This window comes from Acanthopagrus latus, chromosome 21 (assembly GCF_904848185.1).
Source record: "Acanthopagrus latus isolate v.2019 chromosome 21, fAcaLat1.1, whole genome shotgun sequence".
NCBI classification, from domain to species: Eukaryota; Metazoa; Chordata; class Actinopteri; order Spariformes; family Sparidae; genus Acanthopagrus; species Acanthopagrus latus.
Window position 1 is genome coordinate 7,387,929 of NC_051059.1, and position 19,107 is coordinate 7,407,035.

The window sequence follows — 19,107 nt, forward strand, 5'->3', positions numbered from 1 at the left end:
CTCTTCTGATTCAAATGTCTCCCCCAGAACAACACACTGCACCTTTAATGTGACTTTACAGCAGTGTTGCGTTCAGAGCTTGTTTCCTCTGCCCCGTGAACCAAAAAAGTTGAAAATGAAATCCTGGAGGGCAGACGTTAATCTGATCTGATGTCGGTCCAATTTGCAACCAAAATGTGTTCAAAGACATGCAGAGACAAAGAGATGCGGAGGAGAAAGTGCCTCCTTATCATGCGGTCACATTATGCTTCGCTAAAGCCTGTATCTTCTGCTAAATCTGCAGCGCAAGCATCTGTCCAAAAAAAAAAAAAAAAAAAAAACACGCCTGTCATTTGACCTGAGAGAACTTGCTATATTGTTCCGACAACCTTTATAATGAGTCTACAGGGGCACACAGGGGCGACCAGGAGAATAAAGGTCAAACCCGTCAGTTTGTCGGCACTTGCCCAGGAATACACTGACACCCCCAGACTGTACCTTTTAAGCTGGCCTGAAGCGAGGGATACAGCTAGGTGTAGGTCCACCGGGGGGGCTCTCACAGTCACTGTTTGTCAGTGAAACATTCATTTTGATGCCTCTTCTGCATATGTGTCAGCCTCTCTGGAAAATAAACATTTATATTAATACTCATGGTGCAGGAGGGAACCCTGGGCCCCTGAAGGACCCCCGGGGGGGGGGGGGGGGTCTCCTGGAACCCACCCCTGGGAGGCAGTGACTTGGGGATTTGTTTATCCCCTGCGAAGCCACTAGATGTCACACAAGCAAACACCAGCTGTAGCTGCTGACAGCCTATTCAAGCACAGCCCGTGTTCGTCTGTTTGATTTAACACCCAGCTGGATGGACAGTAAGCGCCCACCGCCTCCTGAATATCGATCGCTCGCTCTGATCACTTAGCGCCCACGCTGGTGCCGCGGGGCTTCGAGGAAAAGACAATCATGCGCTGAGGTCCGTGCGTCATCGGGACCCCGGCGGCGGCGGCGGTGGTGGTGTTGGTGTTGGCGGCGGTGCGCACTGCTCCTCCGTCGTTCCTCAGACCGGATGAGGGGGTCAGCGAGTGCACACACCGATCACCGATCAGCGCGCTAATTGAATCCACCTACCAGACCGGAGCGCCTCAACCCGGATGACCTCCGGAGTGACGCGTCTCTCCGGTGAGAGTGCACCAGCGGAGGGGAGCAGCGCCGGAGGAGATGCGCATATCTGCAGGTAGCCTCCTCTAGCGCTGTCGTAAAGAAAGAAGAAGAAGAAAGAAAAAAAAAAGAAAAGAAAAGAAAAAACGAGAGAGCGGAGCGGGCGATCATTAGAGCGATGCCAGGGGTAACCAAGTACAATTTAGTAGATGACGCGCACGATCTGAGGATCCCCATGCACAACGACGAGGTGTTCAAACATGGGGTCTGCTTCGAGGCAAAGGTAAGGAGCCTCCGCAACAGATACTTTTCTGGGCAGGGCAGGAACAGTGTAGAGGCTCGGGGAGCATGCGGGACATTATGTGTCACAGCAGCCGCTCCGTGTGCCCACCCTCATGTGACGGAGGACAGCTCCCGTCTTACTTCACTTTGCGTGACTTTGACAGCTTTTGTGATTTAACCTTGCACGGAGAAAAGTGTCGCTTTAGCTGATAACTTGATGAATGCTGACATCATTTGTTTCCCGTTATATAATGTGTGTCTTGATACATCTGTGATAAGTGCACACAGCGATCCTGTGACCGTTTTTTATTTGTCTTTCTTTTTTTTTTCTTATATTTGTGTCTTTTCTATCTGGCTGCCAGTAAAATCAGACTAACAGGACTGCAGACTGCGATTACTGTCCTCCTTGATGCCTCTGCCTGAACATTTGTTTGGTGTCTAAAACATTAGATAACTGTAAAAGAAAGAAAAAAATCCCCATCACAATTGATGCGTTTCCTGATCAACTGTCAAAAATCCCAAGATACTGGATGAACTGTGATGAAAGACAAGAAAAGCATCAAATGTTAGAATCTAGAGGCATCAAACAGTTGCTGTTTTTGAAGATAGACCAAATGAGTTAATCGACTATTAGCTGCAGCTCTAGAATGTGATTATTCCCTCATAGAGACAAATATTTCTGTGGATACAGATGTGAAAACTACAGTGGAAATCGGAGGAATTCATCGCCTTAAACTGCCGATCATTAAAGGGGCACTATGTAGTTTTTGGACAAGAAGTTCAAACTCAGAATTTGAACATGTGCAATATTAATGAGGTAATAGTACAAACTCAGAAGTGTAACTTGCAACAATAAACAAGCTGTCCAGACTACTGAACACTGAAGGGTGGCAGGGTCCGCCACATCTAAACAGAATGGAATTGTGTTGTCCTTTAACGTCAGTTTGTTTATGCAGTTTATTCATTCATGCAAACAAAGAGTTTCTGTTTTTAGTTTGTTTAGGCCTTTTTAAAATCTGTCCGTGAAGACATTTCTCTCCTGATGAAACTGTGCACGCAGCGCACCTTTAAACCTTTCCTTGTCATTCTGCAGTACATCGGCAGTCTGGAGGTGGGTCGCCCCGGCAGCCGAATGGAGATCGTCGCCGCAATGAGGAGAATCAGAGTAAGACACTCAGATATGCGACTTCCATGAGCCCGCACCCAGACCACTGAACTTGACCCTCGAGGCAAGGCAGTCCAAACACATTAACAGCGACCCGGCGGCTGATGGTGGCGCGCGCACATTAATCCTCCCGCCCTCTCCGGGTGTTTTATGTCTCACCTTGTGCTTGCCGGATCCCTACCTCCCCCCTCTCGACATCCTCTTCATCACCAGTCTGCGTAAAACTACACACCCAGGCAGATTCAGTGGGCTGTCAGGAGGGGTTTAAATCACGGAGGGATTCGGGGCGGTGGATTTTTATGGCTGAGGAGAGACACAACATGCAGGTTTATATGCGATACCATTAGGAGAACTAACAAGCTCCACCAGCCTTCCCCTCAGACCAGACGAGGCGACTGGAAAACACTGCGACGCCCTGTCGTTACACATCACCGCAGTGTGCCAGAGAGGCACGGGGAGGAGAGGATTTAGCTGCTTGTCAGCTGTTTGATCTAATCTAACAACCAAGTTATTGTGTCACCCGGAGGTCAGACACATCCCCAGTGACACCCAGGAAAGGGCTTAATCCTGATCCCTCGAGCACAGTGGAGTGTAATGGTCTTTTGATTGTGCCTGTAAAGATTTAGTGGCTCTCAGTGATCTCTTTCATATTTTCGTCCACTTTTTTTTTCCGACAATGCATTATTAAAGGGCTTGCCCGCAGGTTGAGAATGGAGGTAATATGCCCACACTCACGCACAGTGTAATCCAGAGGGTGCTGGAAAACCTTGCCAGCCAAGTGTTTTTGATTTGTGCTAAAACAAACGCATTTTAATTATATTCCTCCCGTCGTGGGGCTCTTATCTGAGAGCAAAGTCTTTCCTCTTGCGAGGCTTCAAAGCAAAACCAATAAAGTGAAGGCGACGATAAAAATGCAGGAGGAGAAGGCGCATTAAGAGACGGCGCAGCATTTAAAAAAAAAAAAAAAAGAAGAAGAATACAGTAAACATGATGCTGAACGTGGGCGAGATTACGAGTGATGGCATAAAAGCGGGGCTTTGTGCACAGTGATGAGAATTTCGTCTGGGGATGAATATTCAGGAGCCGGCTCGTCCTCCGAGCACTCAGAGTGGCTTAGAGATAAGACAGGAGGTGAGTTGACCCAACCTGTAGAGCTCTACCGGTGCTTGGGGCCGGCGTCGGTCGCACGCCGATGTGCATGAAAATGATGTGGCCCGAGCGCCTTCCTGCGCCGCGCTCCGTCGCCCTGTGACAGCGGCGCGTGCGGAGATGGATGGGCCTCTTGTCTCGGTTCACGTGGGGGGGGGGGCTGCATTATGGGAGTTGTGTCCTTCACCCAAGCTTGTACTGCCTGCGGAGGAGAACTCCCACACAACATTAAGAGGGATGAAAGAGATGAGAGCGAATGACAAGGAGTGAGAATCCAGCGAGCCTTCCAGTGAGGCTCATAGAGAGACTGCTGCAGATTCATTACGGGGCCCAAAACCAGCAGAAATGACATGCTGGGAGCAATTATCCCATTTCCCCCTCTCCAGCGAGATTTTCCTTTGTTCAGAAAAGTCAATGTTAGATTGAGACGACAGCTCCAGCTCCGCTGCAAATAAAAGACAGGGCACGGTTGTTATTTTTACACCGGGAAGAAAAGATGACAGAGAATATACAAGTCTGTCACGCAAAAAAAGCAAGCAACGCTTCACTCGCTGAAGAAAAACTGGCGATTTCACAGAAGTTCGTCTGATCAATTAATCATCAGATGTCGGACCGGGTGTTGTCAGAGCCGGGGGCCTGTTACTTCACACGAATCCTGGTTGTTCTTAGATGCCTGATATTTGGAGGGTGAGCCTGCAGTGGAGAGCAGAGGCTACAGGCTCCGGCATTAATCATGGAGAGGGATGAAAGTGTCCCACACAAGTCTGCCTCCCTCTGGGAAGTCGGCCTTTGAAAGCTTAAACAGCTCCCGGGAACAGAAACTGACAGTTTCTCGATGTTTACTTGACTATTCCCCCTAAGAAGGTAGACAAAAATATCTTCCTGCAAAGCGTGATCCCTCCTCTCTTCTTCATATTTATCATTTATCCTGTGTAAAGAGCTCCGGCTCAGCAGGGGCTGTGTGATTTTCAGTGATGGCCGCCCAGAGTAACATAATAATCTGTTTGGTTTGAATTAACTTTTCTGGCCAGCCGTGAACGGGAATCTCAACATCGCCTCTCACTTCTTTGCAGTACGAATTCAAGCTGAAGAATATCAAGAAAAAGAAGGTCAACATCGTCGTGTCCACCGATGCCATCAAAGTGATTTTGCGCAAGAAGAGGAAGGTCAGTCCTGTAACTTGTGACTTCATTTGAATCATTTCCCCCTCCGAGAACGCCTGTGTCACGACCCGCCGTTTGTTGTGTGTTCTTGCAGAGAAAAGGGTGGTCATGGGACGAGAACACCATCATGGTGACGCAGGATCCCATCTACAGGTAGGCCCTCATGATGGTCTATTAACAAGCCCAGTGAATAGAGAGCTTCTAACCAACATGCAGTGTATCGTCTTCCTTTTCACAGGATCTTCTACGTCTCACATGATGCCCAAGACTTGAAGATCTTCAGCTACATAGCGCGCGACGGACAGAGCAACATTTTCCGCTGCAACGTGTTCAAGTCAAAGAGGAAAGTAGGTTTGATTCCTGATAAACTGAGACGGCTTAAAAAGATTAGCCCGGTGGTATTATGTATTCGTTACTGATAACAAATTCAATTAAAAAAGGCCCAAAACAACCTTGAGTTTGAGTAGGTAATTAGGACACCATTGAGTGCTGCAGGGATAATGTGTTTTTTTGGGCTAATCCGGAGGTTAGCATTGGGCTAGTTCCCTCAACAAAAAGCTTATACGATTTTTAAATTTCACATTCTGGATTATTGAATGAAATTAACACGGGAAGCAAGGGGGAAACAGCTAGCCTGACTGCATCTGTAGACAGCTAAATCTGCCTCCCAGCAACCTTAAGCAAGCTGATCATCATAACACTCTCTTTTCACTGCTTCCCAATTGACAAGAATAAAAACATAAAGATAACGACTTGTGAAAATCTGGAAGGAGATTTTTCAAGGTAAAACGGCACATTTAATGACCCGTTAGCCTCTGCTAGACGTCAGCTAATGTTAGCAGCCCGTCACCTCCTAGCTAACATTACTTTGTTATACTGTACAATAAAAAAGGCATAGATTAGTTCTATAATATCAACACACTTATTGGAACATTTAATTTGAGTCTAGAGGTGAAACACACTGGATGTAATCAAAAGTTAACGATAGCTTGGAAGTGGTTGAATGCTAATGTTAGCTAACAGCTTATCAAAATATTGTTTTACCTTGAAATATGGCTTGACTACCATCCAGATTTTCATTGTCCTCTCAGTCTCTAATCTGCTGGTAAGCAGTGAAATGATTACGATTACTAAGATTCTCTACGTTTACACGACCTGCAACCTGCAATCTGCAACACAGCAGCGTCGCATCATGTTTCATAGAACTTCTTGGAGTCTTGTCATCACTGTTAGGTGACACTTCTCTATGGATTAAACAAGATATAAAAAGAAACAATCATATGACGCATTCGTTAGCGAGCTTAACATGTTCTCATAGGAGCATTTTGTCACCTCTCAGACAGGCTAGCTGCTTTGCCCTGTTTCCAGTCTCGGTGCTAAGGGAGGCTAACCATACACTGGAGGAAGCTTTTCATTTTTATATTAACATTTTCCCCTGGTGAGAAATCATGACCATGTTTCCCAAAATGTTGAACCATTCTTTCAAAAATAATGTATGAAGGTGCTTGTGGGTGACAGCAGGGCAGACTGGGGAAGAGTATTATGAGGCAAACACATTGTTGGTTTTGGTATTATCTTGGATTTTGTTGACGTTAACAAAAGTACAGAATATTTTCTGCTTAATCCTTTTGAGTGGACTGCAAACAACTCCCAAAGCCAAGCAATTCTTCTTGTCCAAGCTTCTCCTGATGGTGTCTTGCCTACAGCCTCGGTGTTGCACACTCCTGTTGGACCTCACACACGGCCAATTAATCTGAGACTCCGCCGCCTTGTGTGTGTGTGTTGAGGCAATCTGCCTATGAAAATTAAGGGCATCTTCTCCAGTCGTCACATATCTGCAAATCAAACAGGGACATTTCTTTTTCCCTCCGTGACAAAGACAGAGCATCAGTGCGGTTGACTCCCGTCCCTTCACCATGGATACCAGACAGAGCAGTGACTTAGTGAAGCTGAATACTAATCATCCTGGTGGGTAGAGAAAAGAAAAGGGGCTTTTTTTTTCACTCAGCACCTGAAGACATTTTAGCCACTGCCGAACGAACACCCACCACACACCGTCAGGGCCGGGGCCAGCGGTGCCTCGCTCACCTCCCTGGGGCTGCCGAGCCTTATCGGAGCGCCGCAGACCAAGCATGTGTGCCGAGTAGGAGGAGATGCACCAGCTGATATGAGGAGATTTGATTTCCTTTCATCACGGCATGTTGCGCCCCAGCAGAGCTTAGATGTCAGCACGGTACATCAGCAGAGCCCTTTTGTGTTTGGCCTTGGGATGGCTGGTTTAATTTCCAAAGCAGAATTAAGATTTTTGGGGGTTTTTTGTTGATGGAGAAAAAATAATGAATGTCATGACTTCATCCCAACATTATTTCCTTTCGCTGTTTCACTTGACTGAGCTACTTTCGAGCCCAAGTTACACCTTGACATTTCTGACTGAATGCCTTGAGGCAGAGTGATCCTCCAGAGTCAGATGCCTCTGCCACTATTCAATATGGAGAACACAAAAAGGAAAAAAAAAAACCCTTTGGTGAGATTTAGGAAGGACGTGGTGGATAAAGTTTAATTCCGCTGGATTTAAGATGCTGCCAAAGGACTGCGCATTAGGGCTTCATGAAGAAAAGCAGCCCTGAAATCGATCAGAGACGTGCTGCTGTCTCAAAGGCCACACTGAATTTTCATGTCGGCCTGTTCAGCCTCAGAAATACTGAGACCACATTTGAGCCAGAACAGAGAGGAGTATTTAACCTGCTGCACGCTGAAAAGTCTCCAGACGGCTGAAAGGTTGAAACACATCAGACCTGCTCCAGTTCCTTTTATCACGGGTGAATCTGCTGCAGATACTCATAATTGAGAATAATTAGTTAATGCTTGGTATTTAAGCTTTAGCTTTTTCCTTTTCTTTTTTTTTTTTTTGCTTTTAAGTAATTTAAAGGAACACTTTAACTTAGACAAGTGTTCCCATTTCTTGTGGAGACGTAGAGGAGAAAATCAATACCACTCTAATATCTTGGCATTTAATATGAAGCTACAGCAAGTTTTTATCAGCTCAGTTTAGCATAAATTTGGCTTAAAGATCGGGTGCATAACAGATCGAAGTTTGAAATAAAAAAAATAAGAAGAAGACGACCTACGCACATCACAGCTTTTTTTTTTTTATTTGCGTCGGGGTGAACGTCACCAGCAGTGACAAGATGGCGATGGTAATGTGGTCACATCACAAGTTCAGCATCAGGTAAACCGTGTCCATCAGCTCTCACTGCATTTTAAGCATCAATGCTATAAACGTAGAGTCCACCGCTCCTCTTTCCGCTGTAGTCTTGCCCTCTGTCGACTCAGAACACGGCCACACGTCGAGTGCGACAGCTTGTTTTGGGGTGCTGTGGTGGGGATATGTCCCTGTAAGGATTTGAGCACAACAGTCTCTTAATTTCCCAATCCAGCGTTAGCCAGGAGCAGCCTTAGATCCAAGCTGGACGAGCACTTTTGCTCTCTCTTGCCGACTATTCCTCTCTTGGCAGTCTGCCTGGTCATGTTGGATGGTTGGAAGATGTTGTGGGCAGTGATCGCTGAGAAGTCAATTAGGCCATAAAGCCAAAAAAAGAAAAATAATTTAAACAGTTGAGCATCATTGATGTAAACATGGAGTCCATCTCTCCTAGCTCCGGTAGACAGCACTCAGTCAGCACTCGTGGTCTGGGGTGCTGTGCTGGAGACAGGTATCTCAGAAGGTGTGGCTTTTTTCCTGACTCTTCCTCCCAGGGCGGTCTGGCTGGTCATGATGGATGATGGAAAGATGCCTCAAAGCCTCAAAGTCCACTGCTTCTAATCCAAAACCTGCACTTTACGTGTTACGTGTAAAAAAAAAAAATGTTTGAAGGAGCTGCAGGCTGCTGCATCTGCATGTTGTCATAGTAGATGTTGTACCTGAAATCTTTGTGTCCAAAGAAGATGAAATTAAAATCTCACCTCGCAGATATCCTGAAATAACATCCCGATTTTACATATTTTTGAGTCATTGCATATCAAACTGCTGCTGATTGATGACCTGATGGTGCTGACAGACCTACTGAGCCTCCTGCAATAACAAACAACCTTTATCTCCACTCCCTCGGCCATCAGAGTTTACTTGCCTCTGAAATAGACCCATCCATCACTGTGACAGCAGCGTGCATGCAGAGGAGACAGACAAGAGCGAGCAGCTGGAGCTCTACGCTCGTGATGTCTTCTGACTTTAATTTGGTCCTCTCCTGTTTCCCCTCCGTTTTCATTTCTCACCTCCCGCTTTGCCTGAACATTCACCATTTTCTCCCCGCAACTATTTTGTCTGTTTTTCATCTTCTTCTCCTTCACCTGTACACGCACTCATTTATCTATTTCCACTTTTCTTCCTGCGCACTTCCTTTCGGCACCTCATTCTCTCCCCTGCTGTGTCTCTTCATTTTTGCATCCTCCCTTACTGTGCTCCTGCTGCTGCCTCCCACCGCCCCTGCTCTCATAACCCCCCGACACACACACACACACACACACACCCTCCCTCTGTGTCCTCCGTCACAGTCTCAGGCCATGAGGATCGTGCGGACGGTGGGTCAGGCGTTCGATGTTTGTCACCAGCTGACCCTGCAGCAGAAAAGCGACGACCAGGAGGATGAGGAGGGGAAGGCGGAGGAGTCGGAGGCAGTGCCAGGTGAATCTACTACACACACGCACATACACACACACACACAAAATTACATCCACAAATCCAGTCCCCTCTCTCTCTCTCTCTCTCTCTCTCTCTCTCTCTCTCTCTCTCTCTCTCTCTCTCTCTCTCTCTCCCTGTCTGTCTCTCTCCTTTCCTTTCTCCTTCTGCCACACACACACACACACACACACGCACACACACAACTCAATCTCCTTTCTTCTCCTCACCCTAGGCCTTCTCTTCCTCTCTCTCCCTCCCTTGCGTTCTCTATCACACAAACAAAAAAACGAGCTCCTGCAGAAACAAAAGAGAGGCAACTGAGCACACCTCCCTGAGTAAAAGATGTTATTATCCGCCGCGGATGGTTTTTCAGCAGCTTCCCGTGCTGAAGCTGCAGACATGTTTTGGCGAGTCGTGCAAGCCATTGATCAAAAGACCTTGCGAGGACTTCTGCCAGCTCTTTGCCGGCTACTGCCGCTGCTGCTGTCGCTGTCACTGCCTCTATCATTGTACACTTCAAACTCCAAAGTGAAAAGTGAAAATGCTCTGAAAATTCCCTCTCACCATTTGCCCGGTCTTTCTGCAGCAAAGAAGAGGTTCGCACTGTCAGAGGAGACCGACCTTGAAGCCACGACAGAGGAGAGCATTGAGTGCGTCTCCTCATCAGACCCCGAGAAGAGCAAGAAGGAAGAGGGTCACAGTAACAATGGAAAGGTAGAGTAAAGAAGTCATCCATGGACATATAACCACTGCCCATGCAAAGCCAAACTCCATTAGAAACACAGGGGGGGGTTTGTAAACGCTGCAGGGAGAAAGCCAAGTCTGTAAAGAGTCATTTATGGAGGTATACGGCATTGCTCTTTATGAAAAAAAACAACTAAAATATAGAACTGCAGCGAACACATTTCAGTATGAGTTATCATCATCAATCTGCCATTTATTTTCTCAAGTCACGAGTCAAACTAAATGGACTTTGGTGGAGTCAGACGTTTTTGGGCACGGTACGGATTGCCTAGTCTGGGTTCGTCCTTGGAAGACTAAAATAAAGGGAAACAATCAAATCCAAGCAGGAACAAAAAATAAAGAGACACTACACCTATTTTACATAGATGCAGTTTGGTTATTAAAAGTTCACTATATATATTTATGCTATATAATAGTTCAGCTCTACTAAATTCAGCATCTCAAAAAAAAAACTTTTAACACCCACGAGTCCTGCCACTGAACTGCCTGATTTAAGTTCACTCTTCTGCCCCCAAACTTAGTGGTTACTAGATCAATGATAAAACAAGAAAAAAAAAACAAAACACGAAGTATTTTGGTAGCGCATGTTTATTTTCCGATATGTTAGAGAAAACTGATCTGAGAAGTCACAAATCCCCGCTTGATAAATAATTCGGAGAGGCTCTTAGAGTCGTGATGAAAGTTTTGGCTCATGCGAGGCCGCGTGAAAAATCAGAAAATGCCACTGAGGGTTCTACGGCGAGCAGGCACATCTTCAAGGCTGGTTTGTGAAGACATGCTCCATGAAGCTCTTCAATATTGATGTGGTCGTGTGGTTTATTATTAAAAACGTAGCGAGGATTCCTAGCGCCGCTCTGTTTATCTTGAGATGTCGAACGAGCAGCTATTTGCTCTCTGATATTTGTCATCTTCCAGCCGAGCCTCTGCAGAGATGTCGACTGTAAGACCCAAGAGGGTGTTGTACTAGTGAGCAGCTAATTAATTTGAATAGAATGTTTGTGACACTGATGAATATTTAAAGGTGCGTTACGCAGTTCTGGGGAAGACATTTGAATCACTCTGAGTTTGAATTTCTACTACAAAACTACATTTAATGTAATAGAACAGCTGTATTATGTCCAGATCACATCTGCAGTTCCTCCCTCCTCTGTGTGTAATTTGAAGGTCAACTGTCCTTCACAGTATTAATGTCGAGAGAGTCCACCATATTGATCCGCCATCTCAGATATGACAGATAAGTCGTGTCCTTCATGGCTGCTCGTCCCTCAGCAGCACTCTAACATAATTGTGTGAGTCATAATTCCAGTATGGTTGGACCATCTAACGGCAGCCCGACCAGTCAATCTGTAGATCTCAGTGCAGATTCCACTGACTGCATTCCCATTAAAGCACCATCTACACAGTTAGATTAAATGTAAATCATATTGGACTAGATTTACTTATCTTGCTTGTACAGTGGATCCTGATTACAAGTGTCCACCTTCGATTTAATTAATGAATTAATTAGTAAATCTATTTAATGTCATGTTACACCATCATGTTTCTACAGTAGCTCAGAACTGACAGACCAAACACTAGAGGGACTAGCGTTCATTGCAACCATCGGTAAGGGTTGAGACGAGGTGTGTTTAGTTGGTTAATCTGCAGCCTCACTAAATCCAACACCTTCGACCTGTCATAATGACAGGTGCTTTGCCGTTCCTGTTAGCATTTTAGCAACGTTCAGCTCGTCGTTTTGGTTTTGCAGCCCATGCTTTTACTTTTATGGTTCTCTCCCTGTTGCCATGGCAGCTGCCTGCCTAGCTCCAAACATCAGATAGGAGGAGGTTAAGGTCACCTCAAGAGATAATTTTTATCAGGGCCAGAGAGAGACAAACACAAGCTAAAACAGAAAGTTAATATTGGACTTACGAGTACCAGACCATGTGAATCACGCCTCTAAATAAACGCTAGTGTTGCTACATAAAAACGCTTTGCAAACACTTTAGTCGTATCAACTTTAATTGTGCCACTGCCCACAAAGCCGCAGTGTGTAAGTGATTTAATGGTCTCCGCCAGTAAAATGTCGTGCTTTGGTGTCAGCAGCTGAAAATCAAAGACCAAGCTCTTCTTTCTACAGTCATCTCACCGCTCACCTGTGATTCAAGTAGAAATCTATCACGGAGGCAGGAAGCAACACGTCAACCTCAGCCTCAGTAGATCACCCACAGCTTTTTTATTGATCTTCCTTTGGTGGGAAATACAACTCAGTCTTTCACCCTCTTTTTTTTTATACAGCTTGACATGGACGTTGTGGCCTTGATCCACCCCCCCGTCTCTCTACCTAACGCTTACTACAGCTCACACTGTCCACCTGCACTACATGCAGCTCAAAGAACCCCCGTTTTTGTGATGTTGAAAGTTATTTATGGAGAATGTAGGGAATCAAACTAAAGTAGCATTGAAGCTCAGTACTGGTAGAGACCTGTGATAACGTAGAATTGTTTGTTGTCTTACCCTCGTACTTTAAATCTAGCACTGTCCATCCAAAACCATATCTTGGCTGTCGAGGTGCTCTTCCAGTGCACCATTCACGTAGAAATCAAGTAAGGGACTGTTTTTAGTAATTGTACTTGAGTTTCTGTGGGTGATGCTTATGTTTTCTATGTGTTCATGGTGGCTACGATCAGTACCTATTCCAAACGCAAGTGGAGCCCGGTTTACTGTCATCTCTGCCGTAGGTGTCCGATGACCCGTCTCTCCTGCTGAGCTCCCCTGTCCCTGGAGCTTCGGTGTCGGACGGGTCGGCAGCAGAGGCCCCTTGCTCTGAGGAGCACCAGGTCCAGCTCCTCCAGAAACAACTGCAGCAGCAGGAGCAACAGGCCCTCGCAGCTTCAGCACAGGTACTGCTGGCAACTGCTTCCCATTTGGAACCAATTCTATGACTTCTTTCTTACTTTCTTTCTTCCTTTCTTTCTTTCTTTGTTCCTCCGTTCCTTCCTTCCTCCCTGCCTTTCTGGTGTAAGATCTAATCGCAGCATTGGTCTACTCAGTCTGCTGAATTCAAGTGTGATGTCTTTGATGATAGACTATAGCAATAAAAACACATCCTAAATAGACCACAAATATAGAACATATATATATATATATACCACCATCACTAAAGGTGCTTCCTATATGTATGTCACAGGCCGATGCTGTCCATCTAGCATGGTCTCATCGCGGCTTAAAATAGACAAAATGCTGAACAGTATGACACAATTAACATGACAACTTTATCGTCCCAGACCAGATAATTCGTCTTTGAAGCTCGTAGACCGTCTCTCGTTATTGATCTGTCCGTCCCTCTGCTGATGGCGAGAAGATGTACTCAGATTCCAGTAAAATCAGCTCCTATTGTTTCCCCTCGCTCTAGTTTTTGCGGTTGCCATAGTCACACAGCGAGCCGCCGTGGCAAGTTGCAAAAAAGTTTAACCATCATAAACTCTGACAGCAGCGGCAAAGTCATGCGCATTCACGAGAGCTGTCACTGCATTAATCTTGAAAACAATGGGGGCTGTCTGAAAGCACCCGAGGGCTTGTTGGTGGCTCTGTGCAGCTGTGTTTGAGACACCCACGGTATTTAGACGGTGGTGCTGTGATCTAAATGCCAACCTCAGCATGCCAAAATGCGCACAGTGACAACTTTAACAAGTGTATGTCAAGCAGGTATAATGGTTAACCATCTTACAGGTGCAATATGTAAGAAATCTAATGAAAAACATACAAAATGAACTGAAATGATTTTTTTAAATCAATAATGTTGACATTGTGATGCCTGTGTATTGTGTTGCAGAGATATCTACTGTTAGTATGCTAACGACCTAGCCACAGCCCACAATGGTCAAAGCATCCTGTGCTAGTGGTGAAAACACCAACACATCCCTGGAAATCCAACCTCCCAGACTGGACTGCCACATGCACTGCTAGTCAAGCTAACTAGCTAATGGTGGCTACAATTAGTGGTTATTCTGGTTACACGCTGCCCACAGTTTGTAGCTCAGTAGGCAGAGCGGGTCGTCTGGTAATCAAGTCACTGGTTCGAATCCCAGCTCCCTTCAGCTGCGTGTTGAAGTGTCCTTGAGCAAGACACTGAACCCCTGATGAGCAGATGGTGCCTTGCATGGCAGCCTCCGTCATCAGTGTATGAATGTGTGTGTGTGTGAATGTGGCAAGTATTGTAAAGTGCTTTGAGCGGTTGGAAAAAGGCAGCATATTGCCACAGACCAAGACCATTAGAGTGTGAATTCAGGACAGGATGCCAATTTGCATCAATTGCACCTATAATTTTCCATGCAAGTGTGCTAAAAATTGCTTATTAGCACGGACTACAAAGATGAGCTGTCTTTAGTTCTGACATGGTTTTGTACCAAATTGGATAGCAGTCCAACTAATAATGTAGTTGTTGACACACTAAATACCACAAATGTTAACCTGCTGGGCAAGAGACCCACTCAGGTAAGACCATAGTAATGCGATTTATCTGGGAACAATGAATCTCAAATTTCATAGTAATCCATCCTTTAGTCGCTGAGGTATTTGCCCGATAACGTTATTGGAAAAGTTAATGTAGTTTGGCACAAAACACATAATGAAACAGAAATCAGGCGAATGGGTCGAAGCTCCATGAATCACAGTTTGGTTTTTTTTTCCTGGAGAATGATGCTCTGTTTCCATTTTCAGCCAGTGGTGTGTAAAATAGGATGTGGTGAGAAGTGTGAGGTTATTAGATTTCCACCTCTTTCATTCCTCTCAACTTCCATAGAATTTCTTTTGAAAAGTTTCACATTAAATTAAATATGCCTGGGCCGTGATTTCAAGGCCTTTGAAGATCTGAAGCGAACCTTCTTTGAGTTTGAGCGCTTCGAGTTTATTTTGGCCGATCTCGTTGACAGACGTTGATTCATAATGATGTGTCATTTCTGGCTAAAGACTGAAAATTCAGAATAAGAACCAACTCCAACCCTAAGAGTCATGCTGAATTTAATTAACAGATTTCCTCTTGATGGCGAAGCAGGTTTTAGTAAATGACTGTCTAATGAGAATGAATAAAAGGAGCATTTTAAAAAGGATTCCCTCCCAAGGGAAGCTGGTTTTTTTTTTTCTTTTTCTTCTCAGATTTTGTCTCATGTATGAAACTGGTCTGTGTGTTCTTCATGATGTGTGTGTGTTCAGGTCCACGTGCTCCAGGAGCAGCTGTCGGTGGAGGTGTGTGCGCGGGCCGATGCCCAGGCCAGAGTGCAGAGGCTGCTGCAGCAGAACACCGACCTGCTGCAACACATTTCTCTGCTGGTCAAACAGATCCAGGAGCTCGAGCTCAAAGCTGCTGGCCAGTTAACATCTAGTGAGTGACTGTCTTTCTATCTTCATAATTTACAGTATGTGGTTTTTTTTTTAGCCTGGCTGCCTCGAATCTTCCTCTGTTTCCGTGTTTTCTCCTCGGCTAATTTCTGTCACAAGACCCTTTTCTCTCTCATCTCTTTCCCCTTTCATCTCTTTCTTCCCCCCTGCCTCCTTCCTGTCGTGATGCCTTCTTTTCTCATCCAATTCTGGAGCTCAATTAATTATCCCGTGGCAGCCCTCTCTGAGGATTCAGCTCTGCTCTTTGCTCTCCCCTCCCTGCTTTTAGCCCGTGGCATTATGCTGCCTTACAGTCATGAATTATCAAATCCTGTCAGCGCACACATCACCCGACTCCGTATAATCTCATCTGCTCTGCTCAAACCTCTCTTTTCATGTCCTGTGTCTCTGTTTACATGCGATAGTTACACATTTGTTTTGTGTCACGCCAACTCTTGATATTCTGTGTGTTCCCAGTGGGCTCCCAGGACAGCCTTCTGGAGATCACTTTCCGGGCCAAGCCCCCCAGCACGCCCGGCGACACCCTCACCTCCTCCTCATCCACGGGCACGTTGGCAGCTCAGTCCCTGCAGCAGATCAGTGACGGCGCCTGGGTCTCCACACTGCCCTCGCCCTGCTCTCCAGGCACCGTGGGCACCGACGCCGGCGCTCAGGGGATCGGCGGCAGCGGAGTCCGTCTCGAGTGCTTCCGCTTCTCCTCCCGGGGGCCAGACAGCCTGGACGCAGGGGAGATTCCCAGCGACGGAGCCCCGGATGAGAGCTCGGTCCTGGGAGCCCTGGAGCTGCTCCGGTTTAGGGAGTCGGGGATAGGATCGGAGTATGAATCAAACACAGATGAGAGCGATGACCGGGACAGCTGGGGTCAGGGGGAGGGAGCTGGCGCCGACAGTGCCGCTCGGCTCTTCAACGTGCTGAATGCGGAGAATCTGCCGGACTGCTTGGGGGACGAGATGGCCGTGTAGTGGGGCTCCTAAAGCTGTACAAGGCAACATTGCACTTATGAATAAAGTTTAGAATCTGAAGGACTTTATTACACAGAAATCCTGTATTGTGGCATCAGTAAAGTAATTGTATGTGTCCTGGTACTGGACAGAGTGCTCATTCACCACAGTTCTGAGAACAGTTTCAAAAGTTCCCTTTAAGTTTTGATTTGCTACTTCATGTGTACTAAAGTTATTATAGTTAAAGGTGTTATATGTAAGAATTGACCGCCTTTAGAATCACACGCCAAACAAATATGGGACAGCGTTTTAGCATAGTAACAGCTAACTGAGCTAACTTGCTCACGGCGGCTACAGTTAGCAGCAGGATCTGAACTGATACTAAACGGTTTTAAACAAATACAAACCGAAACAAACACACACCCACTCTGGAAAGTTACAGAATCTAAACAAAAAAAATTGGAAACAAAAATGAAAAAGCAAAATATATGTTCAAACTCATGGGGAATAACCCTGCTGTACACGGAATCACTGTCCCACTTGTATTGTATGTAACAGACGTGCAGAGGGCATCACTGAATTAATAGGTTGTCCTCATGTTTAGGTTAACTTTCTTATGACATTAATAATTTCACAGTCTTTAGCTACCATCCGAGATGCCAGGACTTGCTCTGCCATGCGCCGGTCATTGCTTACGGTCCAACCACCAGCTTTAAACGCAAGAATGGACGCCAGATGACATTTTGCATAATCTCTTTAAAAAGATATCTGACAGATATCATAAACAAACGATAGCCTGTGGGTTCCCAGTTAGCGCTTCGGCCATTGTGTTCCACCTCTTTTGCTTTACACACAGACTGTTTACCTGCATGCAGCCAAAGCTTGCTCAGACATGACTGATCGATACTCCTCGGACTACGTAACAGAAACCAGACCACCCACTTTACCAAAATCCCATCCCTTGCATACAGTTTTTGCATTCATGCGTGTGGTAATAGAGACTGATTTCACTGAAACAAACTCGACTGGATAAACAGTCAATCAATCAGTGTCATTCATCACATGCCTATGATTGTATGAATGTTCAATGATAAAAAATAACTTTTGATGTGTTTTTACTAAATCAGCCATGCTAGCGGCTCTGTGAGACTGCGCTCAAAGCTAATATCAGCATGCTAACATGACCATGAAGTTTACCATGATCACCATGTTATCGTATTGTAGTGTGTTAATGTGCTAATATTTGCCAGTTAGCACCAAACACGTACAGTTCTACAGAGGCTGAGGCGAATGTTGTCAGTTTTGCAGGTTTTTGGTCGTAAAATTCAGCATCAGACAAAATTAACATAATCATGACACCTTGATAGACCTACACTCCATATTATTTACTGCCGTTCAGAAAACGAAAGTAAACCTTTGGTATTTCTTCGTTTCTCAGCTCCAAAGCCAAAAAGGAAAAAAAAAGAAAAAAACACTTTCTACAACTACTGCTTCCTCTAAATCTGAAGTGGGGACATGGCAGCTCTGTTCAAACACTGTCAGATAGCATCAACACTGTGGTGTTCCAGGCTCTGTCTGTGTGTTACATGCTGTGTGCGTGTCACTTTGATGATTGTTACACCTTACACGCGTTTGTTTCCCTGACTTTGGTGCCATCGTCACTCGCTGGGCTTGTTACACTGTGGCTGTGTCTGCGTTTATGGATTTGTGACACATCCGGCATGGTGGTGGTCATTCTTTGCTTTTTTTCTTTTTTTTTTTTTTCTTTTTTTTTTTCTAATGTAGATCTGTGAACAAAAGACCCCTGTCTGGATATGCTAACACATTTTGTGGGAGTGTGAAAATTGAACCCCTTACTGTGCTTGTTATGACACTTCATCTGTAATTACACATGAAAATGAGGATGTGTGTCCAGCAGTCATTTTCTCTTTTCAATACATTGTGTATGGTTTAATTCACTGATATGCGTTGCTTAAAATACAAAGCATGGTTTCAATCATCCTGTCAGCACTTTTCTGATAAGGTGGTGGATGATGTGTTTTGTGGGGAAACATCTCACCGTGTGCAGGTGCTGCTGCAATCGCACATGTTTTAAAAAAAAGAAACGTAGCCGCCACCATGTATTATTTGTTCGTGCCGTACTGCGGCAGCCGCAAACTGCTGCATCACTGTTGCTCCAGCCTTCCGATGAATTGCTTGGAAGGTCCCGAAGTACCAATCCAGAGAAAGATGGAGGGGACTCCTGGACTCACTTCATATTCTTGTGGCCAGCTGTCGCACCGGCTCCACCTCGCTGACTGTGAGCCAGCTCTTTGAATCACTGAATTGGGGGATATGTCTTTGAGCTCTTTCCAAAATCAATGAATCTCTCTTCCTGGCTTTCCTTTCTCATCCTTCCTCTTCCTCGCTCACCTTCCTCCCCTCTTTTCCTCCGAAGCTCAGCCTCCCCACTCTCTCGCACTCATAATCCGTCTG

General features: G+C 45.6%; 1 protein-coding gene across 1 annotated transcript; it reads left to right on the top strand.

Annotated features, from left to right (window-relative positions):
* Positions 1–772: 772 nt before the first annotated feature.
* Positions 773–18,586, top strand: LOC119011863 (carboxyl-terminal PDZ ligand of neuronal nitric oxide synthase protein-like). The gene is made up of 10 exons (XM_037085298.1): positions 773–1,414; positions 2,507–2,578; positions 4,801–4,893; positions 4,985–5,043; positions 5,129–5,237; positions 9,442–9,571; positions 10,155–10,282; positions 13,033–13,194; positions 15,506–15,674; positions 16,148–18,586. The coding sequence occupies exons 1-10, from the start codon at positions 1,310–1,312 to the stop codon at positions 16,651–16,653; spliced, it is 1,533 nt and encodes a 510-aa protein (XP_036941193.1). The 5' UTR covers positions 773–1,309; the 3' UTR covers positions 16,654–18,586.
* The last annotated feature ends 521 nt before the right edge of the window (positions 18,587–19,107 follow it).

Bases quoted from the DNA above. Each gene is read 5' to 3' on its own strand.
- LOC119011863 (XM_037085298.1), top strand. From the start codon at position 1,310: ATGCCAGGGGTAACCAAGTACAATTTAGTAGATGACGCGCACGATCTG. The intron at 4,894-4,984 runs GTCAGTCCTGTA...GTGTTCTTGCAG, and splicing joins TTTTGCGCAAGAAGAGGAAG to AGAAAAGGGTGGTCATGGGA. The intron at 5,238-9,441 runs GTAGGTTTGATT...CCTCCGTCACAG, and splicing joins TGTTCAAGTCAAAGAGGAAA to TCTCAGGCCATGAGGATCGT.